This window comes from Aethalodelphis obliquidens, unplaced genomic scaffold (genome assembly GCF_003676395.1).
Source record: "Aethalodelphis obliquidens isolate GAN/ISIS:26980383/991018 unplaced genomic scaffold, ASM367639v1 scaffold45, whole genome shotgun sequence".
Taxonomy (NCBI): Eukaryota; Metazoa; Chordata; class Mammalia; order Artiodactyla; family Delphinidae; genus Aethalodelphis; species Aethalodelphis obliquidens.
Genome location: NW_020837989.1, coordinates 16,267,627 through 16,293,455, shown reverse-complemented (window position 1 = coordinate 16,293,455; position 25,829 = coordinate 16,267,627). Strand labels below are relative to the sequence as shown.

Below are 25,829 nucleotides of genomic sequence, written 5' to 3'. Positions count from 1 at the left end.
GTTCTACACCCCAGGACATACCCCCTATCCCCGCCCTGGCACTGCTTTCTGAGGATCTGCACACACACTTTCCTCATCCTCCTCACCTATCCATGGCCCACACCTCCTCACTACACCCCCGACTTGGAAAAGGCAGATATCTGTGGCCCAAACTCCAGATTCACATTTCCAACAGCTCACCTGACACCACCACTTCATCTAAATAGGTACCTCAAACTTTCAAACGGCTCCTTCTACCTGATCCTTCCCCAGTCACCTCCCCCAGGTAACATACTAGATGGAACCATTCTCCATCCACTTAGGAGAGTTAGAAAGCCAGAGTCTATGTACCCTTCCTCCTACCCCCACCTTCCACCCATCAGCAAGGCCTATAGGTTCTATCTCCCATTGATCAACTTCCCTCAATTTCCAGAACCACCAACCTGGTCCAAGTCCCCATTATCAGTCTCCTGGTCTGATATCTGGCCTCCTTGCTTCCAGTCTTCCCCCTACAACCCATTGTTCAGAAAACAGCCAGAGTGATTGATCTTTTTGTTCAAAGGAAGCAAAATCTCATCCCTCTCTTCCCTAAGACTCCTCAACTGCTTCAGAATAAACTCATGGCCCACAAGGCTGTTCATCACTGGGTCCCTGCCAGTCTTTCCCCCTCTTGTCCAGCTCCCCACTCACTGTGCTCCAGCCACTCCAGCCTCCTTGCTCTTCCCCCAACATGACAACTCCCTTCCTGTTGCAGAGCCTTCATGCCTACTGCCTTCCCTTTCCTTCTGGAGTGCTCCTCCTCCCAGCACTCCACATGCCTGGCTTCTTACCTTTACCCTCCACCCAGCCCAAATGTCACCTCCACAAGCACATCACTTTGGTTTAGTTTCTTCACAGCCCTTTGTTTGTGTGTGCATATTCTGTTCCCCTTAAAGCAAGGACCCCCATCTCTTTTGTTCACACTATATCCTCAATAGCTGGCACCAATTAGGTGTTCAATATATATCTGTTGGGGCTTCCCTGGTGGCGCAGTGGTTGAGCGTCCACCTGCCGATGCAGGGGACACGGGTTCGTGCCCCGGTCCAGGAGGATCCCACATGCCGCAGAGCTGCTGGGCCCATGAGCCATGGCCGCTGAGCCTGCGCGTCCGGAACCTGTGCTCCGCAACGGGAGAGGCCACAACAGTGAGAGGCCCGTGTACCGCAAAAAAAAAAAAAAAAAAAAAATATATATATATATATATCTGTTGAATAATTGAATGAATGAAGTAAAAAATGGCAGTCTTTTTGTTCCAAGGTTTATTAACAGTGACGCATCCTTTCTGGCTCCTCTTTGCCCCAGTTCCCAGCCCTAATCAACCTCCCCACTCTGGGGCTTCACTGTAGTCTCTGAATGTTGAAGGTGGGGTAGGATAAACTTGGAGATCATTCAAATCTGTGCCTTCCAAATCTTTTTTTTGTTAATGCATAAAACCATTCTTTTCAAACCCAAGATCTCTCATAGAACCCCTACATATCAAATACATAGAGCGGAAGCTGCCCTTCTCGAGGGAAACTATGTGGGGCTTACAGCTCTGAGAAACAGTTTGAGATTCACCATTCTCCTTATTTCAGTTACTTCATGGTACAGGTAAGTCAGCGGAGGCCCAGAGAGGCACCACGACCTGCCTTTCTCTGAGCAGGACGCAGCCTCGGGAGCTCTCGGCCCCGTTCTCCTTCCACAGCACTATACTGGCTTCTAGAGTCTTATCAACCAGGGCAAAGGATGCTCCCAGCAGGGTCTGCCATGGGGAGAGCTTGGGCCTTTGGTTACCTACCCCTCAGACTGCTGGTCCCAGGGTCATGTGAGGGGCTGGCTGGGGGATGGACTGGAAGTGCAGGGAGCTTGGGTGGGGAAGCCAGGTGTCTGTGTTGGAAGGCCATTGGGGCTCGGGGGCTGGGGGCTGGAGGGCTGAGAGGGGCTGCCCAGGCCTACGGTGGTCTCTCCCTTCCTCAGGATGAGGCTGCTGAGCTCCTGGAGCAGCTGCTCCTCCAGGGACCCACGTGACTGGGGGCTGCTCTTTGAAGGGGGCCCCGGAGGGGGCTCAGGTGGTCTCTCCTCCCAGCCCAGGGGGCCTGCTTTGGGCAGAGGAGACTGATCAAAGGACCGCTGGCTGGCCAGTGGGGTCTCTGGCTTGGCTGTCCGCTCCGGTGTGATGGAGAAGGAGGTGGAGGTGTCTTCGGTCAGCTCGGGGAAGGCCCCCACTTCCTCATATACCGGCTCCTCGTACACAGGCTCCTCCAGTTCCTCTTGCTCCTCCACAGACCCCTGGGATGACTTCATTGGCTGGATGGAAATGGGGGTAACCAGAGGCAGGCACAGAGTTAGAGTTACCAGATTATTAATCGCTAACATTTATTGAGCTCTTCCTCTTTACCAGATGCTGCAAAATACTTTGCATGTATGATGTCAAAAACAACCCTGTATGATGGTTACACTGCAGGTGAGTGAGCTGAGGTACAGAGGGGTTAAGTAAGTTGCCCAAGATCACACAGTTAAGTAAAAGGTGGTGCTGGGGCTTGAACCCAGGTCTGTCTGACTCCAAAATGCATTCACGTAACCACTTCCCTTCTATTTCTCAGATCCTGTGACCACTTTCCCCTTTCCTCACCGCATCCTACCATCCCTTGTTTTCCTCATTCCTTTTGGTCCCAATACACACACTCTCTCTCTCTCTCTCTCTCTCTCTCTCTCTCACACACACACACACACACACACACTCAATGATGGTCTGCATCAGGACAAATACAGAGAGCACACCGGCTCAGGCAGCACAGAGGAACACAGGGACACAGGGTTGACAGGCACACAACTGGAGCAGGCACAGTACTCACAAAGAACATGGACAGGGTCCTCCGGTTGTGAAGTCGCCGCTGGGCACAGGTGGGGTGGGGAGGCAGGGAGGGAGAGACACAGAGACACAGTGAGGCCTGGCAACAGGAGGTAGGTGTAGAGATTGGGGCATAGAGAAGGCAGAGGGGGCACCAAGCTGGCAGGCACGCCACTCCTTTCTGCAGTGTGGCAAGGGCGTGAGCAGGGACCCGGAGGGGTTGGGGCAGGCTAGGGGGACCTCACCAGGGTCTGATTGGCAGAGAGGAGGGTGGCCCCACTGTCATCCCCACGGATGGGCAGCAAAGGCATGGTGCCAAACTTCTGACGGGCGAGGTCAGAGGAGGAACGGCGTCGTAAGACCACTGGCTGCTGGTCATCATGCTGGAGAGAGGGTGAGGGGATGGCACTGGTGGGCATGGGAGGTGCTGAGGGTTAGTGCTGAGTCCACAGACCTACCCCTCAGCTCTCTCTTTCCCCTCACCTGGGCTTTGAGGATGCTGGTGGCCCAGTCCCACATCTCATCCTCGTCTGTGCAGGACAGGTAGCTGGGGGTGATCAGAGGGGGATCAGCAGGAGGGGAAGGGGTCACAGCTAGAGGGATGGAAGATAGAAAAAGCGAGAAGGTAGAGGACAGGGAGCCTGACTGGGCCACAGGAGAAGCCAGGCTGGGAGGTACTCACAGGTGCATCTTCTCCAGGATCAACGTGAAGCCCCACCTGAGAGGCAAAGGAGAACAGTGATGGGTGATCGGAAAGGCCAGCAGGGTGGCAGCAGGAAGGCTCTAGAAGTGTGGACTGGGGAAAAAAACTCACGGGGTGGGAGGCTTGAACTTCTTGCGGATTCCCAGGTAGACCTTGGCACCTTCCAAAGGCCACTCCCGTTCTGGTTTAGAGCTCTGACAACGCGAAGGCAGTCAGTGAGGTTGAGAGGTGAGAGAGAAGGACCGTGGTTAAGGAGGTCAAGAAGTCATGGAAGCACTGGGGTTGTGTGAGGTCAAAGGGTCACAGAAGTCAAAGGGCCAGGGAAGCAATGAGATTGATGAGAACATGGGCTGTGGAGTGACAGGGTCAGTGCCGTCAGGGCTCCTCCCACACGGCCACCCAGCATCCCTCCCTGCTCGCCTAGGGCCCACCTTCTTCTCCTTGAGCAGCAGCAGGCAGCGGCCACGCAGCAGAAAGAATCTCTCCTGGAAGCGGTTTCCCAGCAGGCGGGGCGGTTCTTCCCGACACCGCAACAGGCCCACCCGTGGGCTCTCACGGCGGATACCTGGGCACAGATGGGCAGGGCTAGGTGGAGGGTCCCTGAAAGAGGCCTGGGAGGTGCTGGGCTGAAGCAGGAGGCTCACCTGTGAAGAGGCAGCCGGCATGGGCCAGGGAGACTTTTCTCAAGAGCAGGGAGGCCGAGCAGGGCTCTGGGAGCTGGCACCATTGTAGGGCCTGCTCTAGGACCCTTTCCTTGGGGTGCAGTGGCCGCTCTAAGGGGCAAGATGAGGGTAGGTATCAACCAGATATCGATCCACAGCCTGGAGCGCCCCCCTCCTCGCCCACCAGTCGCTCATTCATTCATTCGTCCATTCCACCATCCAGCCACAGACATTATTTAGCACTGACTGTGCCAGGTGCTGGGCTGCCCTGGGGATACAGTGGGGAGCATGAAACACACAGCCTGCCTTCACAAAGCCCACAGCCTGGCGAGGGAGCAGAGAATAACAGATAAGTAAATGAGGTCACTAAAGACAAACCATTATTCTGAAAGAAGCAATAAGAAGCTGAGAGACAGTAACAGGGCAGCTACTGAGACAGGGTGACCAGGCAAAGCCTTTCAGAGGAGGCATTTGAAGATGAGACTCAGAGGACCTAAGGATTGGGAAGAACAAGCCACACTGAGATCGGGGGAAGAAGACTTCAGGCGTGACAAAATGCAACACCAAAGGGCCTGAGTTAGAAAGGTGTGCTTGAGGAACTAAACAGTCAGTGCGGCTCAGTCGAAGAGAATACGTTATGTGAGACGAGGTCTGAGAAATAAGCAAGGGCCAGACATGCAGGGTCTTGTGGGCTATAATAAGGGGTTTGAATTTTATTTTAAGTTCAATGGGAAACCATTGGAAGGGTTTAACCATGCGAATAGCATGATGATTTATGCTTGAAATGCTCATTGACTGCTGCGCGGAAAATGGATTGCTGGGGGGCGAGAAGGGAACATTGGCCAGCTATGCCCTTTCCCGGGCTGTACATTTTAGTGGTTAATGCTGGGAAGTAGAAAGATCATGGTGATTTCAACTAGGTTGGTGGTAACGATGGAGATGGAGGTGATAGATTCGAAATGACTCAAGAGGACTAGTTGCCCATTGTGTATGAAGATGAAGGAAAGGAAGGAGTCCCAGAAGACTCCCAAGTGTCTGTCCTTGATAACTGGGTGAATGCTGGTGCACTGACCGAGTTAGGGAAACTAGGAAATGGCTTGGGCATTTTGTTAGGCGAGGGGACTGGGAACTGAGTTTGGTCTTAGACTTTTTTTCTTTTTTTCATTTTTTTTTTTGGCTGTGCCACGCGGCTTGTGGGATCTCAGTTCCCCAACCAGGGATCAAACCCGCAGCCCCTCCAGTGGAGGTATGGAGTCTTAACCACTGGACTGCCAGGGAAGTCCTGGTCTTAGACGTTTTAAATGTGAGATGCTATAAGATGTACAAGTGGATGTGTCAAGTAGCCAGCTGGATATGTGAGGCCGGAGCTCAGAGGAGAGGTCTGGGTCACACATAAACATTTGGGGGCCAGCTTATTAATGGCATTTAGAGCCACGGGAATGGATGAGCTCATCCAAGGAAAAAATGTAGACAGAGAAAGGAAGAGGGTTGAGGACTGAGCCCTTGGTTCCTCCAGCATTTGGAGTCTGGGCAAAGGAGAAAGAGAAGCCTCCTTTGAGGTGGAAGGGAAACCAAGGTTCTGTGGGGTCCACGAAAGCCAAGAGGGCAGAGAGTACTGAGAAAGAGCAAGTGGACAACTGCATATCTGGTAACACATAAGTCTTGGTGACTTTCACCCCGCACCACACGTGCATGCGCACATGCACGGTCATACTCACCAAGCTCCCCACGCTCTCGAATCTCAAACGTCACCCACAAGTCCATCCCGGCTGCCGTCCCCCGAATCTCCAGTACCTGGTTAGTCAGCTCCTCGGCAGTCAGTGTTGGGGACACCTGGGGTCAGGGCAAGAGCAGAGGACCCGTGCCGGTCAGGCCATTGCCCCAGCCCCCCACCATCCTCTCATCTCCCCTCCTGTCCCCTCAGGACTGACCTTCAGGGTGACACAATTGTCTGGGAGCTGCTGCTCTATAAAAACCTCCATGATGAGGTCTCCAGCCTGGGACAGCTGAGGGGAGGGGTAAAGAAATCAGGAGGACCCAGACGGTGCAAAGAATCAAGGTCAGAGGACTCCTCGGGTTGCCTCACGAGTGCTCCCCCCCGCCACAGAAGCCTCCTCCCAACCCTCATTCCAAACATCGCTCAGGTCCTTCAAAGAGAAAAATCTCCAGGCATGGCGGAACTGTGTACAGAGCTTCCCAAGGCAGTGCAGCTGTGCTTGGGAAGACAGGTTTGGAGTCAGACTGTCTGGGTTCCAACTCTGCCACTTGCTACAGTACAACCTTGAGTAAGTGACCCTCCAAACCTCAGTTTCTTTGAAAAAATGGGACTACCTACCTCCTGGAGTTGGGTGGTGCTAAAGCGAGAGTACAGGTGCTTGGAATAGAATTAGTCCTCAGCCGTTGGCTACTGTATTTGTTATTCTTCTCACCTATTTGTCTAACTTAGCTAACCCTTCCTTGGATCTCTTACACATGAAACTGAAGTGCTCCTGCCACCCTTTTGTAAAGAATCCTCATGGTGGAATAAATGGAGCAAATCCTAAACCAAACCCCCTCCCCAAAGCACTCCTCTCCTTGGGTTTCCTGTGTCCCAAAGAACTGAGGGCCAGTGTCCAGAAGCAGATGGTCACCTTCCTGTCCTGATGTCCCCTCCTGGCCCACTCGGGAGTCTAGGGTCAGGACAAGTTACCTGCACATCCTTCCAAGTGGTGATAAGACTGACCTCCAAGTCAATCTGAGCTACCTGGTCAGGGTCGATCTGTGGAAGAGCCAAAAGGGTGAAGGGGTGTGTGTGTGTGTGTGTGTGTGTGTGTGTGTGTGTGTGTGCGCATTGGCGGGGGGGGGGGGGCGGGCTGCCGGGAAAGGAGGGAAGCAGGGAGAGATGTGCAAGACCGGAGCACCTGTAGGAGAGGGTTAGAGGCCAGAAGAGCTAAGAACCAGTGGGGCAAGCATGTTAGGAGCATAGTTACAGGAGATTGGGGCCCAGGGCTCTGGGAGGTGGTCCCTGATGTGGAAGGCCTTCAGAGGGCTAGGCTGGGCCTTTGTTAGGGTGAGCAGGATCCAGAGTCCAGGAAGAGGGACTGTAGGTCAGGGGTTGGGAAAGCTTACATCAAACACAGAGATGTAGCCGTCAATGAGTTCCTGCAGCACCCGCACCTCGTGCTCCCCCCGCCCATCCGTCTGGAACACGCTGGGTGCAAATAGCAGGGCCAGGTTCCGCGTGCACATCTGGTTTAGAGCCGCACACTTCTGCACCCTGCAGAGGGGTGTGAGGGTCATGAGGAATGCAGTGAGCTTCCGCTCACTTGTTCATCGACCCCTCCCTTCACTCAGCAAAAGGTTATTGAGTCTCTACTGTATGCCAGGCCCTGAGCTAAGCGCTTGGGATACGGCAGTGAGTTAGACAAAACCCTGGCTCTAAGTGCTCCCAGTCTAGGGGAGAGACAGACTTATAAATAGGGGTCAGCAAACTTTTTATGTAAGGGGACAGAGAGTAAATATTTTAGGCTTTCAGGCTATACAGTCTGCTGTGTAGGGTGAAAGGAACCATTGAAAATATATAAATGAATGGGCATGACTTTATATTTTATGTACAAAACTTTATTTACAAAAGCAAGTAATGGGCTGGATCTGGCCCATAGGCCATAGTTGTCCAGTCCCTGTGATATAGTGTAATCAGTACAACAGAGCTGAGGCTCACCCTGGAATCATTTAAAATTCTGTCTCCCCAATAGACTGGTAAAGGTAGGTGTGCATCTTATTCTTCTTTGTGTCGTCAACATTTAATCTTTGCCTGGCATAGAATAATAAATAAAACAAAATAATACTGATGCTCACCATTTCTGAATGCTTACTACATACATGCCAGGTGCTGTAGTAAGAAGCTTACAAGGATCATCTCATTTAAATCTCGTATAACCTATGCGGTGGATACTATTCCTTATACCATCTTCCTGTTACAAATGAGGAAACCGAGGCTCAGTGACAGCAAATAACTTCTCTAAAGCCACACGCTAGGGAATTTCCTGGCGGTCCAGTGGTTAGGACTCTGAGCTTTCACCGCCAAGGGCCTGTGTTCAGTCCCTGGTTGGGGAACTAAAATCCCGCAGGCCGCGTGGTGTGGCCAAAATAAATAAAAAAATAAAGTCATGCGCTAGAATAGTGGAGCTGGATTAAGGCCTAGGTCTGTCTGACTCCAAAGTCCACGCTGTGAGCCTTTATGTTGTGATACCTTCACTTAACAATTATCTGTGGGATGAATATGTGAATGTAAGCCAGGGGGTTGGACAGAGGTGATGAAGGGTCAGGGAGGAAGCCTGCAGGGGGTCCGGCTGTACTGACCGATAGAGATGCCCAATGAGGGTGGCCAGCGTGCGGCGGTTGACCCGTGGCAGGCAGCCAATCACTTCTTTGTATTTCTCCAGGCGCTGGTTCTTCTGGGGCAGCTCTGGGGATGGGATGGGGAAGGGTTGGAGAGGGTCAGGGAAGGAAGAGTAGAGGGATTTTTAGAGAAACAAACCCAGGATGGATGTGTTTCTGCCCCCTTCCCACCTTGCCTTGAGCTGAGTCCCTGGGTGATCTTCCAGTGGAGGAGTATTGGGGAGGGCGGCCGCCCAATCCCACAGGGGAGGCTCAGGGATTCTGGTGGGGTGGGTGGAGTTCCTGGTTGGTTCTTGGTTGTCGGTGAGGAGTTCTTAGGGATCTTGGGAGCACCTACCGGCAGCCTCCCTCCAGCGAGGCAGCAACCGAGCAGAGGTCACAGGGTCATCAAGCTCTCGAAAGAAGCGTTTGAGCGTGTCAGTGACATCCTCCACAAAGTGCTCCCCTGGTCGGAGCTTCACTGACCGGGCATCCCGCCGAAACTCAGCCAGGAGCCGCAGGCTGCGGGCACGGGCACCCCCTTTCCGGTATACGCCCTCCAGCCGGAGCCCTGAGAACGGCCATCATCTCAGCTCACCGCTGCCCAAAGACCTGCCACAACCCACCCACCATCCTGTCTGTCACCCCTCATGGTATGTGGCTATTGGAGGCAGGAGGGTCAGAGAGGAAGAAATCGGCCTCTGTGGTCTTGCTTCTCAGGTCCCTGCTCCAGCCCTCATCATCAGAAGGTCCTTGCCTAATCACACAGCAGCACCCTTCACTCTCTCTCTTTCTCCCCTCCCCCACTTTGATCTTTAAATAGCACTCTGAAATCACATTACACTCAGGCCTCATTATTCACAGGTTCTATACTTATGAATTCATCTACTTGCTAAAGTATATTTGGAGCCCCCGAATCAATACTTGTGGCACTTTGCAGTCACTTGTGAACATGCCCAAGTGGAGAAAATTTTGAGTTGCCTGATGGACATGTTTCTAGCTAAGGCCTCATATGGTAAACAAGTATCATTTCGTGGTATAGTTAAAGTCACATTTTTTGCATCTTGTGCTTCTTTTTTGGGGGAGATTTCACGGTTTAAACTAGCCCCCAAGTGTAGTGCTGAAGTGCTGTCTAGCGTTCCTAAGCACAAGAAGGCTCTGATGTGCCTTGTTGAGAAAATACATGTGTCAGATAAACTTTGTTCAGGCATGAGTTGCTGAGTATTGCTGGCTGTGAGGTCAAAATTAACAAATCAACAATTTATATTAAATAAAGTATCTTTAAAGCAGACTCACAGATACAGAGAACAAACTAGTGGTTACCAGTGACGAGAAGGAATGGGGGAGGGGCAGTATAGGGGTAGGAGAGTAAGAGGTACAAACTATTTGGTATAAAATAAGCTATAAGAATATATTGTACAACACAGGGAAGACAGCAAATATTTTAGAATAACTATAAATGGACTATAAACTTCAAAAATTGTGAATCACTATATTGTACCCTTGTAATTTATCTAATATTATACTTCAAAAAAATTTTTTTTAAAGATGAAAGCTTGGAACTATACTCAATATCTTATAATAACTATAATGGAAAAGAATATATATATATATATATATATAAAACTGAATCACTTTGCCATATATTTGAAACTAACACATTCAACATTATGAATTAACTATACTTCACTTTTAAAAAAAAGAGGAAAAAAAAAGATGGAAGCTTAAAAAAAAAGTGTCTTTAAACAGAAAGACACATAAAACAAAGTTACATATTGATCAATTAATGAAAATATGACCAGAGTTTCCCAGGAACCTAACCCTGTATTTCCACTGGGGCAACGGTTCAGCATTCATTGATCCAGTCCTTTCAGTGACTTTATAGAATATAAGTACTGTGAATCGCGAGAACTGACTGACTGTATTTGTTTTCTTAATTATTACCCATCTCTCCCACCAGTCTCTGAGCTTCATATAACCTTCCTCGTTCACTGCCATATCCCCCGTGTCTGGCACAGGGGAGCAGCTCAATAAACATTTGTTGAACGAAGAGTGGCAGTGCAGGAACTGTGGAGGAGCAGGGAAGAACACCCACACTTTCCCCAGGGCTTTTTCACTGGGCCTCCTACTTCAATCCTCTTATGAACACGAGGGAGGCTGGGAAGGGGATAGGGGTCTAGTGAGTGGGGGAAGTCAGTGCACGAGGCTACTGCCAAGGCGTGGAGAATGTCTTTAGCCACTAACTATCCCTTGTCCGTGTAGTAAGCACAACTACTTGTCGGTGCATGGATGTGCCTTTTACCCCTTGACTGTCCTCCTTAGTTTTCTGTGAATTTTCCTTCTCAAGAGCCCAGCCTTCTAAAGAGGGTTTGCAGGGAAAAGAGATTCAACTTAGTCCTTACTTGGGAAAGAAAATAAAACGGAGGCCAAAAACTCACAAAGAATTCTGGGAACCCCTTGCATAGCTGATCCTTTATGGCTGGAAAACCTCCCACACAGAATAATTCTGCTCAGAGCCCCAAGGATTTTGCTGCACAGCGTGGCTCTTGCCTTGTAGCTGCCCCCTCTTTGTTCTCCATGGCTCTGCATCTCCAGTCACAACTCAGTGCCCCCCTCATTCCATGCCCACGCCCCAGTAACAGCTGCCTTGGAACACTTCACTACCTGCCAGGTCCTGCACTAAATGCTTTACATGTGTTATCTCACTATCACAACTATCTTGGAAGATGACACTGTTAGTAGCCCCATTTTAAAGATGAGGGAACTGAGGCTCACAAAAGCAAAGCAGCTTGCCAAGGGTCATACAGTCGTTGCTGTCAGGCTGCAGTCTCTGGAGGCAAAGCTTTTGAAGGCAAATCACACACACACAGGGCAAATACCTGCCCCCCCGCTGCGCCCACGTTCCCCATCCCCCACTCGGTGTCAGCCAGTACCCACTCACCATGCTGAGTGACAAAACTGATGCAGGCATCCACAATGATGGGGATGTCACCCCGGCTCATCTGCTGCTCCTGCAGCCCTGTGCCTCCCCCGCCGGCTGCCCCGGCAATGGCCGCGTTCCATGCTGAGAAGTCTAGCCGGCCCTCTGCCTGCAGATACAGTGTCCTGAGACCCAAGAGACCTGAGTCAGAGCCAGCTCCAGAGGAGTCCTCCGACTAAGAGGCCCAGGAGCACAAGGACCAGACCTCCCAGAGACACCAGCAGGGGGCAACAACACCCAACCCAGACAGGGCCCCTGAACTAGGGAAGTGGCTTTGAGGAAATGGGCAGTGGTCCAGCAGGCCAGGGTGGAGGGTGTGAGCTGTGCTCTAGAAAGGGGGGCCCAGAGTCAAGGGTAGTGGCAAGACTTACCTTCCTGTCTCCACCAGAACCAAATGCTCTTTCTTGTCTGGGGTGTCAGTGGCTGAGACCACACCTGGGAGGAGAATCATTGGACATTATCATCGTTGTCGTCTTCATCATAGTGACTAATATTTATTAAGTATTTAAGGTACGTAGGTTCCATGCTAGGAGCCTTACAAACAATACTGCAATAAATCCTGTGAGTTACATATTGTTATCCCCATTTTACACATAAGCTCAGAGAGATTAAGTAACTTGCCTCAGATTACCTGCTATAAAATAGAACTCAAGTTTGTCTCCAAAACCTCAAAACACTATCCTACACTGTTCCTCTTTTAAGAGGAAATGAGAATTCCCAGTCCCTTCTCCCAGTTCCCAACAAGCAAGCAACTCCAAATAATGATAATAACAATAACATTTATAACAAATAACATTTATTGAATACCTACAAGATGCCTCCTGACAGGCTCTGTGATAAGTGTTTTACAGGCATTGCCTTATTTGAAACTCATTACAACCCTAATATTGTGCCTGTTGTGAGGATGAGGCAACTAAAGCACAGAGAGGTTAAGTAACTTGTCCAAGGTCACACAGCCAGGAAGTGATGGAGGTGGGGTTCTAAATCTGGGCAATTTGACTCCAGAACTTGTGCCTGAATCCACTATTCCTGCTGTCTCCCATAGGGACCCCCAAATAGATGAAGGTCCACTACCCACCCTAACTCCCCATAGCCACCCTTCATCCCTGCCCCCAGCCCTGCTCACTGATCTCCTGTAGCCGGCGCAGATGAACCATGTCCTCGGGGGCTGGGGGGCCCGGGCCCGATGCTGGGCACAGGAAGAGGTGATCTCCACGAAGAAGTCCGAACCCAGACAGCCAGAGGCCAGGGGCCAGGGCAGTATGGGAAGGGGACCGCAGCCACAGGCGGCCCAGCCGCAGCAGTCCAGGGCCCAGCAGCTGGTGACAGCTCAGTGGGGAGAACCACTGTGAGGCAGGAGGACAAGGGGAGAGAGGAAAATAAGGAAAGAGACAAGGAGTGGGGGAGAGAAGTAAGAGTGAGAGGGATAGGGAAAGGCAGAGAAAAACATGGAGAGAAAGCCAAGGAAACAGAGGAATGAAAGGGATGGGGAGAGAATGAAGGAAAGACCGGTGAAGGAGACAGGAGATGGATGGAGAAAAACAAGAAAGAAATGCAATTCAATTTGATTTGCTCCAGCCAACCCAGAGAAGATCCCTGTGTGGCAGGCAGCCTTATGCCCTTAATTGGGATGTAGGGGAAGACGGAATGGGTAGCTACATGCTGTAACCGAAGAGTCACGAGGCCCCGGGAAGTCCCACCCTCTTGGGGCCGGGCAGAGGCTTCATGGAGAAAGGACTATTCGAGGTGAACCTCAAAGCAGTGCTTCTCAAGCTACTTGCGGTGAAGGAACAGGGAGTTTTAAAAAAATCTTCCAATCTGTCACGAACCAACACTTTCATTAAAAAGCAACAAAATGAATTACTAGAAAAATGAAATGAGAAGAATTACAAAATAAGCCCCCAAGTTTTAAAATTAGACTGCACACATAAAATCTCTCTGTCAAATTGCTGTGAAAGACTCTAAATGCTGACTCAAGCCCTGTACTTAAGCTGTCATGGGCCATAACAGAGTCCCTGGGCCAGGATGGGTTAATAGACCACACTTGGGGTAGCACTGCCTTAAAGGATGGGCTAGATTTTTGGAGAGTAGATAATACGAAGAGACTTGGACCTGGCCATGACAAAGCCCTTAGAGGATATGGAGATAACTTCTTGGTGTGAGGAGTTACAGGCAAACCAGGAGAGTGGGGTCAGAAGCCAAAGCAGGGGAGCATTTCCCACAGAGGAGTGTGAGATGCAGAGACTACCTGGTGAGGCCAGAAGGAGGCCCTTGGACTTTACCAAGGACAGGTCACCAGCCACCTGCAGGGTAGCAGCTCAGAAGAGTATGGCAGAGGGGGGCAGCCACAAGGGGTTAAGGAGGAACTGCAGGCTGCCAGAGCACACAACTTTCTAAGGAGTTGTCAGGAGGGCGCCAGGATGGTGAGTGGAAGGTGGAGCAGGGCTGGGGGAAAAGCTGTTTAAGGATGGGAGCGATTGTCATCATCATTGCCATTACTACTTCAGCACCCACAGGTGGAGGGCTTGCTGCGTGCCGGGCAGTGTAGGCCTCGCGTGTCACTTAATCCTCAACACTGGGGGGTGGGGTCTTTTACACCACTCTACTCACATGGAAGAGCTCACATGTGAGAGTTGGAGGACTCAAGTCCCAGGATATCTGACTCTCGCGCCTGAACTTTTAATGCCACAGAGGGGATGCAGGGTGGAGAGACAGTGGCTTCCCTGGGAATGGAGAAGGTGGAACAGATGAAGGCAGCTTTGCCTGTGGACTTGGAGATCTGAGGGTTGGGGGAAGGGAGTGGGAGTCAGAGGCAGCCTCTCTGTGGAAAGAGGCCCAGCACAGTGAGGTTTGGCCCATGAGCTTTGGAGACAGAGGCCTGATTTTCGTGCTGTGCTCTGCTGCCTCCTAGCTCTGTGACCTTGACCACGTGACTTCATAACCTCTGAGTTCTTTAGGTGTGAAGTATTAATAATCCTTACCTCTGAGGGTTGTTGTGAAATTTAACTGAGACATTGAGTGGGCAGAGTTTAACACAGGGCCTGGTACAGAATAAGCGCTCAGTCAACCTTAGCTGTTAGTGGAAGGGGTAGGAGTGGCTGTAGGAATAAGAGAGGACAGGATGGGGGCAGGTGGGGACAGGGAAACCATGAGCTGTCAGGGAGGGGGTCTCGGCTATCTCACCTTGCCCACGGCGCTGGTCCAGGCCTCCAGACTCTCGGCTCCATCTGTGCCAAAATGTTGGATCCTCCCCCCAGTGAGGACGAGCTCAAAGGAAAAGGGGAACCTGGAGAGAAGATGAGGTCCGGGCGGAGAATGGGGGTGAGTGAGGGGGTTGGCAGGCTCAGGCTCAGGAAGGGAAAAGGGGAGTTCAGGGAACATGGTGGGTGTTACCTGTCGAGGTCACCTGGGTCAGTGGGTGGGGGGTTCACACCCAGACATACGACATCCTGGGGCTGGATGAGGTTGAGGGGTTCAGGGCTGCTTTCTGACACAAACATTTCCAGAGCCGCACCCAGCACGCACCACAGTCGGGGGGGAGCTAAGAAGGAAACTGATGGTCAGCAGGCGGCTGACCTCTGTCCCCACTGTCAGAATTCCCATTTACCAGATATTTATTCTATGCCAAGCCCTCTGCCTGTGTATGATCTCACGTAATCTTCACGGCTCTATGAGGTGGGTTTTACATTCACTCCTGTTTTGCAGAAGGAGAAACTGGGGCTCAGAATTTGAGTAGCTTGCCCAAGTCACATGGGTAGAAAGTAGCGGAGTTGGAATTTGACCTCCACAGTCTGACTTCAAAGCACAGCCTCTCAACCATCACCCAATGCTGCCACCTGCCATGGTCCCTCTCTGACTCCCGGCACCCAGCCCACTCCAAGGCATGTCCCATCCCCGTCCTCTCCTCCCTGTCCCTCTATGGAACACCCGTTCCCATCCTGGTTTCTGCCCACCTCCTCGCATCCCAGAGGGTTTCTGCCCTCCCTTCTCACCATCTCGGCCCCTGCGAGGGGGTGGCGGTCCAGCTTTGTTGCTAACGGGACCACAGTACAGGAAGCTGCTGTAAGTGGCAGGCACCACCACCTCATTGTACACGCCAGGGGAGGGGTCTGCAAGGGGAAGAAGAAGTGGTCAGGTCAAGCCAGTGTAATGGGACGGCCTGACCTCCTTGGGAAGGGATTGAATCAAGCAAGACAGTGGGACCCAACTCCATTGGCAGCATGGCCAAGTAGAGCCCAGTGGGGACATCTCACCACCTAGATTAGAAAAGAGGGTGGCAGGGAGTGACGAGGCTTCCAAGCCAGGCCTTGCCCACTGTCTGTCCCCACCACAAGTCAGCTCTGGGTGGAGGCCTCAGAGCATGGGCCATCCTGCAAGTGTCTTGGCCCCTTTGGCACGACTACTGGAGACCAGCCTCTATAACTTGACCATTTCTATGATCAGACTACCCCTGGGGAGGCGGGACCCGGCCTACTGGTTGATCCCATCAGGGGTAGGCCAGCAGTAACACCTCAAACCTCCAGATCCATTCCAGACAGTGGTCATTTCATAACATCAAGAAATAGGACCTGGAGGACCTGGAGGGTTGGGAAACTGCCCAGGCTGGACCATTGTGATGGGCTGGGTGAGAGGTAATTGCCCCTCCCCCCGCCCCCCGGAAGAACCAAGGCTCAGGTCGGGGCTGGGAGTTCTTGCAGGGAGAGAGAGGAGGCATTGGTGGGGATTACCTGCGGGCAGGAGACCAGGGAAGCTGCCATCGAGGGCTGGAGGGGACCAGGGCTCCTCTCCCTCAAAAGCCTCGACGCAGAGGAGCTGGGTCATGTTCTTTAGCAGGTTGGGTCCTGCCACAGCTGCACATAGTGCCTACAGGGAGAACACTGCAAGTTTAGGCATTTCAACTCAGAGACTGCTTTCCCCCCTCCCCGTCAGCCCCGGCCCTCCCTCCTACCTGGAGAAGCTGGCTATGATCTGGATACTGAGGGTGGGGTTTCCGGAAGAGACCTAGCCGGTACTTCCGGGAGATGAACTCTCCCCGAGGGCCAGGGGTGCTATCTGGATGCAGCCCTTCACCTGGGGGTAGCGCTCCAGCCCAGAAGCGGTTGGCACGATCATTTCCCAGGACAATGAACAACTGTAGGATGACAGGGGCAGAGGCAAGTGACAGGAACTCAAGAGTCCCCAGACATTCCAATCCTGCCCCAAGCAGGACCCAAGGCCTTTTCTGCATGCTCTCCTTCCATCCGCAACCCCGGCCCCCCACACACACTTTCTTCCTCTTCAGACTCCTCACCTGCACTATCTCATTACTCCAGACACTTGTGTCCAGCTTCAGGCTCTGCACCTTGGAGATCCCAGAACCCAGGGCCCGGTGCTGACCTGTTAGGGTGTGAAGGGCATGTGGCAGGGGCACCCTGAGCCCTCCTGCCCCCAACTCCCTCCTTCTCCCCATTTCAGCTACAGGCTCCAGCCCTCACCTGCGCACTGCTTGCAGATGACCACCCCCAGGTTGACAGCGGCCCAGTCCGGGCGGGAGGCCTCACAGTCCGCACAGTGCCGGTTTGCCCGATTGGACCAGATCTTCTCAGCCACCTCGTAGTCAGACAGGGTCTCGGTTACTGCTTCCTGCAGAGCGGCCGCCCAGCTCTGCCGAGCCCCCCCAGACTCGGCTGTGAAGCTGAGGGGTGGACAGCCAGTCCGTGGGCATGGACATACCCCCCGACCTGTTCCATCCCCCTGGCCACATGTGGGCCAGCCCAGACCTTCCTGACATCCTTGACCCTGTTCACTGGCCTCCTGTCAGTGCACACCCACTGAATCCTACTGAGGAGGTCCCGGGTCCTCTGCACCCCTGTGCCCCCACCAATGTCTCTCCCCGAGCCTTGCCTCCTGCCAGTCTGGGCCCCACCTGAAGCAGCGATGCGGTGTGAGCAGGTCGAAGCTGCGACTCTTGGTCTCCCGGACGCTGCAGCCTTGCAGTTCAATGAAGCAGATCCCGATGCCCAGAGAGAAGGCCTGGCAGGGTCGGGGCAGGCACAGTGAGGCCAGAATGGGCTATAGGTCAGGCCCCTCGGCCCCAGCCCGGCCCTCCTCACCTGCTCACTCTTGTACAGGGCCAGCTCTCCGGGGCTCAACGCAGCAAACACCTTGGCCTTGTGCCCACGCAGCTCCAGCATGCCCGTGCGAAGGGGTCGGGGTGGCTGTGGGGGCCGGGGGTGGCCCAGGAGGCGCTGCTCCTTCAAGCAGGATTGCATCGTGGAGCACCACGTGTCCCGCTGAGCTGGTGGGGGACAGGGAAGAGGGTCAGCCGGCTGTGTGCTTACCTGGCCTCCCCAGCCCTGCCCTGGCCCGGGAGGCCCTGGCCCTCACCCTCGCTCTCTGTGCGGAACACGAACACCCTCTGGCCAGTGACGACCTGGAACTTGTTGTCCTTGCTGCTGCGGGTCATCTCGATGGCTGTCAGAGGGATCACACCCTTGGGGAAGGGGTCCTGGAGGGACAGACCATTGGCCCATGGGGACAGGAACTCAGCCACGTGCGCTGACCCCGGGGGGGCCAGTGCCAACTTTTAATGAGATCAGCACTCATTCCGCAAGCAGTGGGGTACAGCTGCTAACCGAGCTCCTTTAGATGCTGACACCAGTCATGCGGTACCTGCCTCCCCCACCAGGGGGGGACTGGCCTTCCAGTCCTGAGCCTCCCTCAGCCCTCCCTCTCCCTCTCCCTTTCCCCAGGCCCCATGTAGCATCTCCCGGACCCACCTTATCGCTGCCAAAGTACATCAGACTCCTCCCATTGAACTGCACAAAGCGCCTCTGGAAGACGTAGTTTCTGGGGAAGGCAGGGGCCGATACCAGTAAGTGGTGGAAGCTGCATCCCGGGGCGTCCTAGGAGCTGGGAGCACTTGGGGCCTGACCTCCACCACCACCACGCAGCCTCCCACGCCCCCCTCCCCTGCCCTTCCCAGCAGCCCCACCCCTGAGGGGAGAGCTTGTCTAGCCAGCCACTGAGCAGGGGCGTGGGGCGGTCTGCCGTGGAGGAGAAGCTGGCATAGGGTGAAATGAGGTCATCGTTGGTCTCCGCGTCCAGGGCAGGCAGTGAGAGGGTGGAATCCCCCGGCAGCTCAAGGCTGGCATAGCCAGCGTCCTCTCGTGCCTCCAGATCCTGCCTGCTGAGCCTGTGGGGGCCAAGACAGAGAGGGACACACATTAGACCCAGTTCCCTGGACAGCCCCACCCTCAGCGCCTAGTGGAATGCCTGGCAGGTACTGGATCTGCTTTTCAAACAGGGGAACAGGGAGGTTGAGAACCCAAAACACTAGCATGGAGCTTCTTCCCCGAGCACACTTGGACTTTGCATTTGAAAACTTTCAGTCTGGGCTTCCCTGGTGGCGCAGCGGTTGAGAGTCCACCTGCCGATGCAGGGGACACGGGTTCGTGCCCCGGTCCGGGAAGATCTCACATGCCGTGGAGCGGCTGGGCCCGTGGGCCATGGCCGCTGAGCCTGCGCATCCGGAGTCTGTGCTCCGCAATGGGAGAGGCCACAGCAGTGAGAGGCCCACGTACCACAAAAAAAAAAAAAAAAAAAAAAAAAAAAAAACCCAAAAAAACAAACAAACAAAAAATTTCAGTCCTTCGCCTCTGCCATTAGGATTACTTGGCAGAAAATTTGGGGAAGGGCTGAGTAGATGGCTTTCTGCCACAGTTGCCCATATCTCATCAATAAGCCTGACTGGTTCTTGCTCCAGAAAGTTCTTGCCTTTCTCTCCGGGGACCAAGCTTCCATCAGTTCTCACCGAGGTGAAGGGAATCGCCTAACTGGTCACCTGCTTCCACTCGCACCCTCCCACCAAACATCCGTTCTCCCACTGACACCAGAGTGCTCTTTTAACAATGCAAATGAGAGCATTTCACTCACCAGCATGAACCTCTACAATGACTTCCCATCTGCACTTAGGATAAATTGAAATTCCTTACCAGGGGCTGCAAGACTTTGTACAGTGAGACCCGTGGCAACTCCCCTGACCTCACCCTGTATCGCCCTCACCTTGGCTTACTACAGTCCAGCCACATTCTCTTCCCCAGTTCAGAGCCTTTGCACACGGTGTTCCCTCTGCCTAGAGCACGCTTCCCTGGGCTGCTTCTTCTCATCCTTCAAGTGTTCCTTCTCAGAAAGTCCTCTATTATTCTCTATCACTTTCCAGTGGTTCCTTACCTCAGCTGCACAGAATCACCCAGGAAACTTAAAAATACCTGTATATGAGCCCCACACCAGACACTTAAATTTGAGTCTCTGGGAATGAGGCCCAGGCACCTGTTGTTTTAAAAGTTCCCCAGGGGGCTTCCCTGGTGGCGCAGTGGTTGAGAGTCCGCCTGCCGATGCAGGGCACACAGGTTCGTGCCCAGGTCCGGGAAGATCCCACATGCCGCGGAGCGGCTGGGCCCGTGAGCCATGGCTGCTGAGCCTGCGCGTCCGGAGCCTGTGCTCCGCAATGGGAGAGGCCACAACAGTGAGAGGCCCGTATACCGGTAAAAAAAAAAAAAAAAGTTCCCCAGGAGGTAGTGCCGCTGAGGTTGAGAACCTCTACCCCGTTTGTTTCCTACTTCACTGAGAAACTGAAGCCATCAGACGAGAATCCCCGCAGACTCCCAGTGCCTCATCTGCCCCATTTCACACACACACTGCCTTCCTCCCGGTACTGGAATAAATAGCCCTGTCTAAAGCCGGTCCGTCCTCTGAGCACTTGATCCTAGTCCCCTCACCTACACAATGACATCGCTCCAGACTTTCTCTCTTTTCTCTCCCCTACATCAGCTAGTTCTCCCTCTCTACCAGGTCATCCCTATTCACCTATGAACATACGTAGCATTCTATGCTATAAAAACCCCCTTCTTGACTCCACTTCTACTCTCAGTAACCACTCCAACTCTCTGCTCTTCTTTGCAGAAAAACTCCTCAAAAAATGTTGTCTTCACATTTGCAGCTCCTCTCCTTCCGTTCTCTCTTGAGCCCACTCTGATCCAGCTTTCATCCTCAGCACTTGTCAAGGTCCCGAGTGACCTCCATGTTACCAGTTCCAGCGGTCAATTCTCAGCCCTCAACTTACCCAACCTCTCAGCAGCACCTGACATAGCTGACCTCTCCCTCCTCCTTGTACATTTTCTTCACTTAGCTCCTGTGGCATCAACTTCTCCTGCTTTTCCCTCTGCTTCACTAACCATTTCTTTTCAGCCTGTTTTGCTGATTGTCCTTCTTCTCCCAAACCTCTTGATACTGGAGTGTGCTTGGTTCTCTGCTCTGTCAACACTCGCTCACAGCTACATATACCCATCCACATGCTGACGACTCACAAATCTGGATCTGCAGCTCGGACCTCTTCCCCACACTCCAGACTTGTATATCCAGTGGCCTATTTGCCACCTCTTCTTGGGTGTATAGTACACACCTCAAATCCAACACATCTAAAACTGAACGCCTAATCTGCCCCCCACCTACCTCTGCTTTATGCCCAGTCCTCCCCATCTCCGACCATGGCAACTCGAGGGACTTCCAGTTGCTCAGAACAGTGCTGTGGAACTAAATCTTTGAAATGTGGTTGTTTCATAGTTACAGCACAGCTCACACCAGACTAGCCACGTTTCATGCGTTCAGCAACCACACTTGTTTACTGGCCACCACAACGGACAGTACAGGCTCAGACCAGAACCCCTGAAGTCATTCTTGACTGCTCTTTTCTCTCACACCTCAATTTACCAGGACGGTTCGCCTTCAAAATACAACACAAACCAACCACTTCTCACCATCTCCACTCCCATCACACTAGCCTGAGATGTCTCACCTAGATCACTGCAAGAACCTCCTAACTAGTCTCTCTGCTTCTGCTTTTGCCCCCTACAGACCATGCCCAACACAGCAACCAGAGGGATTCTTAAAATGTAAGTCAAAACCTTTCCGGGGCTTCCCTGGTGGCGCAGTGGTTGAGAGTCCACCTGCCGACGCAGGGGACACGGGTTCGTGCCCAGGTCCGGGAAGATCCCACATGCCGCGGACCGGCTGGGCCCGTGAGCCGTGGCCGCTGAGCCTGCGCGTCCGGAGCCTGTGCTCCACAACAGGAGAGGCCACAACAGTGAGAGGCCCGTGTATCGCAAAAAAAAAAACCAAAAAACCGAAAAACCTTCCAGTGGCTGCCTTCCCATTTCACTTAGAGTAAAAGCAAGTCCCTACAAGGTCCTACCCATCTGGCTCCGTTTACAGCTCTGATGGCAGCATCTCCCCCAACTCTTCCCACCCTGCCCCACTCTGCCCCAGCCCGGCCGACCCTGTCATCACTCCTGGATCCCTGTGGGCAACTGGCCTCTTTAAAGCCTCTATTCTGGCCACTCTTCCCGCCTGCAACACTCTTCTCCTAGAAGAGGGCTAACTCCGTCCCCTCCTTCAAGTTTTGGCTTGAATGTCATCCTCTTAATAATGGCAACTCTTCATGAAAAACTGCAGTCCACTCCCCCCTCACTCCATCCCAGCCCTCTAACCCGGTTCGATTTTTTCCATGGCACTTATCACCTTTTAACATATGGTGTAGCTCATTTATTATATCTGTTGTTAATTAACATCTCCCCACAAGGGCAGGGATTTCTGATCTATCCCAAGTATCTACAATGATATCCGGCACTCAGTAGGTGCTCAATAAAGATAGTTAAGGAATGAAAGGCGCTGCTCCCTATTTTAAACCATACATCCATTTCTTTGTCTACCTGTTTTATTTCCTGTCTGTCCCCACTGAGTCACAAGCTCCCTCATGGGGGACTGGGTCTGTCATATTCATCCTGTACCTCAAGAACCCGGCTGGCACACAGTGGACACTCAATGCACATTTGACAGATAACGGGAAACACGGCCACCACCAGCTCAACCGCTCCTCAAGCTGCCCCTCTTCCTGCCATCATCATGCTATGGACCACTCACCTGTGTTCAGCCCTTTCCTGACAGATAGCTCTGCCTTCTCTTCTGTCGGGGACCCCTGGGACCCCCACAGGCTGGACACCATAGTACAGGCAACCAGGGTCCATGATGTGCACTGGCAGGAGGAAAAAAAGGGGAGACAGGGAAGAGGTCAGGTGAGAGTGTCTGACGTCCTGAAGGGCACTGCCCCTCTTCCCCCAACCCATGATAACCCACCTACCTGTGCCCGTTGTGGGCCTGAGGGCAGGAGTGGGGGCAGTTGTCTGGGAGCTGTCTGGGGCCCTTAGGGGAAAGGTCTAGTGTCATTAAAGGAAAGAGAAGGAAGGACAAGCCCTCATGCCCTGTTCCTCCCTGCCCCCCGCATGGGATCCCCAGGGAGCCAACTCCACTCACATGTCCTGAGCTGTCTGTGCCCCGCCTCTTAAGTCCAAGCCGAAGTAGATGGCGTTGGGCATCATCTCCACAGTATTCAAGGCTGAAGGCTGCTCAGAGGAGGACCTCTGAGGGACAGGAGGGGACCTCGGGCTGGGCTCTGGGCTCTTGGACGCTTCTGGTCTCCAGAGAGCTGGACTCAACCCAGGCCTCTGGGTGGTGGTGGAGCCACTGAGCCCCCCAAATACCGTCCTGGGCTTAGGCACAGGCTTGGGGGGCTGCGCCTGGGGGGCCGGGCTGGGCGGTGGCTCCATGGCACTTCCCAGCTGGGGATCCGGGGAGCCCTCTGCCGTGCCCGCCTGCAGCAGGCGCAGAATGCGTTTCCGATGCCCTGTGGCGTTGATGCCCAACTGCCTCAGCTCCTCGTGGCCCAGGCCCCGGGCTGCACCCGCTGTAGCCAGGCCATGCCGCCGGAACACGTCTGCATACTGCTCCAGGTGCACCGTGGCCAGCCACACAGCGATGTCCAGGTCCTGAGGGGCAGCCATGGGGGCTCAGGCCATTGCTGGGGGGAGGGGCAGGTGAAGGGAGGGCTCAGGCTGAGATTCCCCCTCCCTGTGCCAAAGTCTGAGGCCTGGACAGGGGTACCAGACTCCAGTCTTCCTCCAAAGAAGAATGACCAGAGGCCTGTAATCCGGGGGCAGAGCCATCCCAGAACATGCTTTCTCATTGCAGGTGAACCCCTTCACTTGCAGATGAGGAAACTGAGGCCCAGGGAGGGGAAGAGGCTTTCCCAGGGCTCACAGCAAGTTGGCTTATCGATGGCAGTGTTGGTCCCTTAGCTCCTGCCCACCCTGTGTCTGGGTCAAAGCTCTGCCTCTGCATTGCTGCACGTTCAACTAAGGAAGTCTGGGACAAGAGGCCGGAACCCTGCCCCTGCAGGGTGAAGGGGGGATGGTGGGGAGGAAGGGCCCACGATGTGCCCTAATCCTGCTGTGGCACAGCGTGGGGATAGGGCGGCTGTGGCACAGGAGGAGAGGGGAGATGCAGATCCCACTCCCGCTGGTTTCCAGAGCTGAGGTACAGGCTCGGGCCATCCTAATCCTGGACGTTCCCAGTTCCCCCTCCCCTTCCACCTATTGTCTCTGCTCAGACTTCCTTCCTTTCCCTCCGGCTCTGGCTGCCCCCACATCCTGCCTCCCTTGGTCAGGCTGCCCAGAGAGCTCTAAGCAGTACTGACATCTGAGCAGAGGCCACTTGGGGAGTGAGGATGGGGCAGAGAACTGAGTCAGAGAGATGAGGGACCAGGGGTACACCAGGGTCTTCACTCTGCAGCATCTTCTCACACACGCGTGTGCAAACAGGAGCACCCACCCTGCAGGAACTCACAATGTGAAATGACATCCCCCTACCTCTGCTTTCTCCAAGTCCTCCTTCGCCCTGCTCATGCCTTTGGACTCAGGTCTCTGAAGCTCTGTCCCATTCCACCAGCCTGACCCTGACCCTGCTCTACTGCCTAGACCTACCTTGGATTCTGTCTCCCTGAGTTTTATCTCTACCCTGTCCCTGTCCCTACCCCACTCCATCTCCATCTCCATCTCTACCTCTAAATCCATCTTGGTCCCTCTCCTTGTTTTGCTCTCTGTCATTAAGCCTCTCCCTGCCTCCGTCTCCAATTTTAACTAGATCTTCGGTTTCATCTGTGTCTCTGGCCACATGAAACTGGCTCTAGGTTTCTGTCTCTGCCTTTGCCCTGACGGCTCTCTCCCAGTTTCTCTCCTGCGGGGTCCCGGCCAGGACTCCCTCTCGCCCCAGCATCAGCTCTGGCCTCTCTGCCTCTCTGTGGCCGAGCCCCTCCCCAGGCTAGGGCCGGGGTGCTGCGCCTCCCGCCCTGACTCAGAGTCCAGTTTCCCGGTGACTCAGGCCCGACTCGAGGGCATGGGACTGGGAACTAGGAGGTGCGCGGGGCAGGAGTGCGGGGGGGCGGGCCAGGCCGCGCGGAGCAGCTCCGGCTACGACGAGGGAGGGGGCAAAGAGGGAGGGGGCAGAGACCGGCAACCCGAGGGAGGGGCGGTCGCGGTGGGGAGGGGGAGAGGGGAGGGCCCCCGGCGCGGAGCGGGCCGGGGATCCCACGAACGCTCTCGAGGAGGTGATGGGGAGGAGTCTGGGAGGCAGGGGCCCGGGGGCGCGGGGGTCCTCACCTCACTAAGCGGCTGCAGTCGGCTCCCAGGTGCCCGACGCGCTGCCGTAGGCTCCGGGTCCTGCCGCGCCGGCCCCGCCTCCCCTCAGCCCTCCCCCGACGGGGCCCAGCCCCGCCCCGCTCGTCGGTTCCCTCGGCGGGGCCCCGGCCACTCCTTGTGCAAGCGGCGGCCTCCAAAAGGTTTGGGCTCCTTACCCAACCGCTGAGCTTATCTCGCAGCCTGGCAAGCTCAGCCCCTTGAGGGGCCAAGAAAGGGGGGGGGGACCGGAACAGGGTTGGAGGCCGAGACAGCCTTAGAGAGCAGGACAAAAAGGCAGAGACCAGACGGAGATGGGGACAGGGGTAGAACCAGACAGAGAAGGAGAGTGCTGCGGGGGACAGCTTTGCATGCCCTCCGCTGTTCCCTCCCCGTCCGGCCGAAAGGGGAGGGAAAAGAATAGGGCCTTAAGTCCCCAGGGCATCTCTCCCACGCCCCGCAGGGTGGCTGGACTCTGGTACCCAGTTAATGAGGGAACAGAAGCTGATATCCACAAGTCACGGATATCCACAGCCTTCCAAGCTGGCGAACCTTCAGGAGCCCAGCCGTATGACCTGGGGGAAAGAGGCAGAGGCCCGGAGGAGGAGTCCGCGACTGCTTCTCCCTCTCCAAGGGCCTGGTCTAGGTTTCTTCCCAGAGATGAAGGTCAGGTTTCGGGGCTGCCTTTTTGAAGATAAGGCTGGTGCCCTGTAAGCACGGTGACCCGGCGAGC

General features: G+C 54.1%; 1 protein-coding gene across 7 annotated transcripts; it reads right to left on the bottom strand.

Moving 5' to 3' along the window:
* Positions 1-1,262: 1,262 nt before the first annotated feature.
* Positions 1,263-25,172, bottom strand: ARAP3 (ArfGAP with RhoGAP domain, ankyrin repeat and PH domain 3). 7 transcript variants are annotated; one of them, XM_027081780.1, is made up of 33 exons: positions 25,082-25,169; positions 22,902-23,445; positions 22,729-22,790; positions 22,512-22,623; positions 18,526-18,726; positions 18,311-18,380; positions 17,919-18,039; positions 17,645-17,829; positions 17,458-17,564; positions 17,027-17,226; positions 16,843-16,928; positions 16,501-16,683; positions 16,280-16,415; positions 15,545-15,661; positions 14,946-15,093; positions 14,736-14,838; positions 12,679-12,898; positions 11,924-11,987; positions 11,514-11,677; positions 8,931-9,143; positions 8,555-8,660; positions 7,322-7,469; positions 6,903-6,971; positions 6,145-6,219; positions 5,932-6,046; positions 4,196-4,324; positions 3,983-4,116; positions 3,663-3,745; positions 3,531-3,566; positions 3,332-3,395; positions 3,094-3,231; positions 2,853-2,891; positions 1,263-2,304 (listed from the first exon to the last, which is right to left on the bottom strand). In XM_027081780.1, the coding sequence occupies exons 2-33, from the start codon at positions 23,426-23,428 to the stop codon at positions 1,819-1,821; spliced, it is 4,641 nt and encodes a 1,546-aa protein (XP_026937581.1). In that variant the 5' UTR covers positions 23,429-23,445; positions 25,082-25,169; the 3' UTR covers positions 1,263-1,818. The 7 variants fall into 7 exon arrangements, with proteins under 7 accessions (XP_026937581.1, XP_026937584.1, XP_026937583.1 ...); XM_027081783.1 differs by having other exon boundaries at positions 22,902-23,413; positions 25,082-25,148; XM_027081782.1 differs by lacking the exon at positions 2,853-2,891 and having other exon boundaries at positions 25,082-25,168.
* Positions 25,173-25,829: the final 657 nt, after the last annotated feature.

Bases quoted from the DNA above. Each gene is read 5' to 3' on its own strand.
- ARAP3 (XM_027081780.1), bottom strand. From the start codon at position 23,428: ATGGCTGCCCCTCAGGACCTGGACATCGCTGTGTGGCTGGCCACGGTG. The intron at 15,662-16,279 runs GTAATCCCCACC...TTCCCCTTGCAG, and splicing joins CCCTGGTCTCCTGCCCGCAG to ACCCCTCCCCTGGCGTGTAC. The intron at 8,661-8,930 runs GTAGGTGCTCCC...TCCCATCCCCAG, and splicing joins TCGCTGGAGGGAGGCTGCCG to AGCTGCCCCAGAAGAACCAG.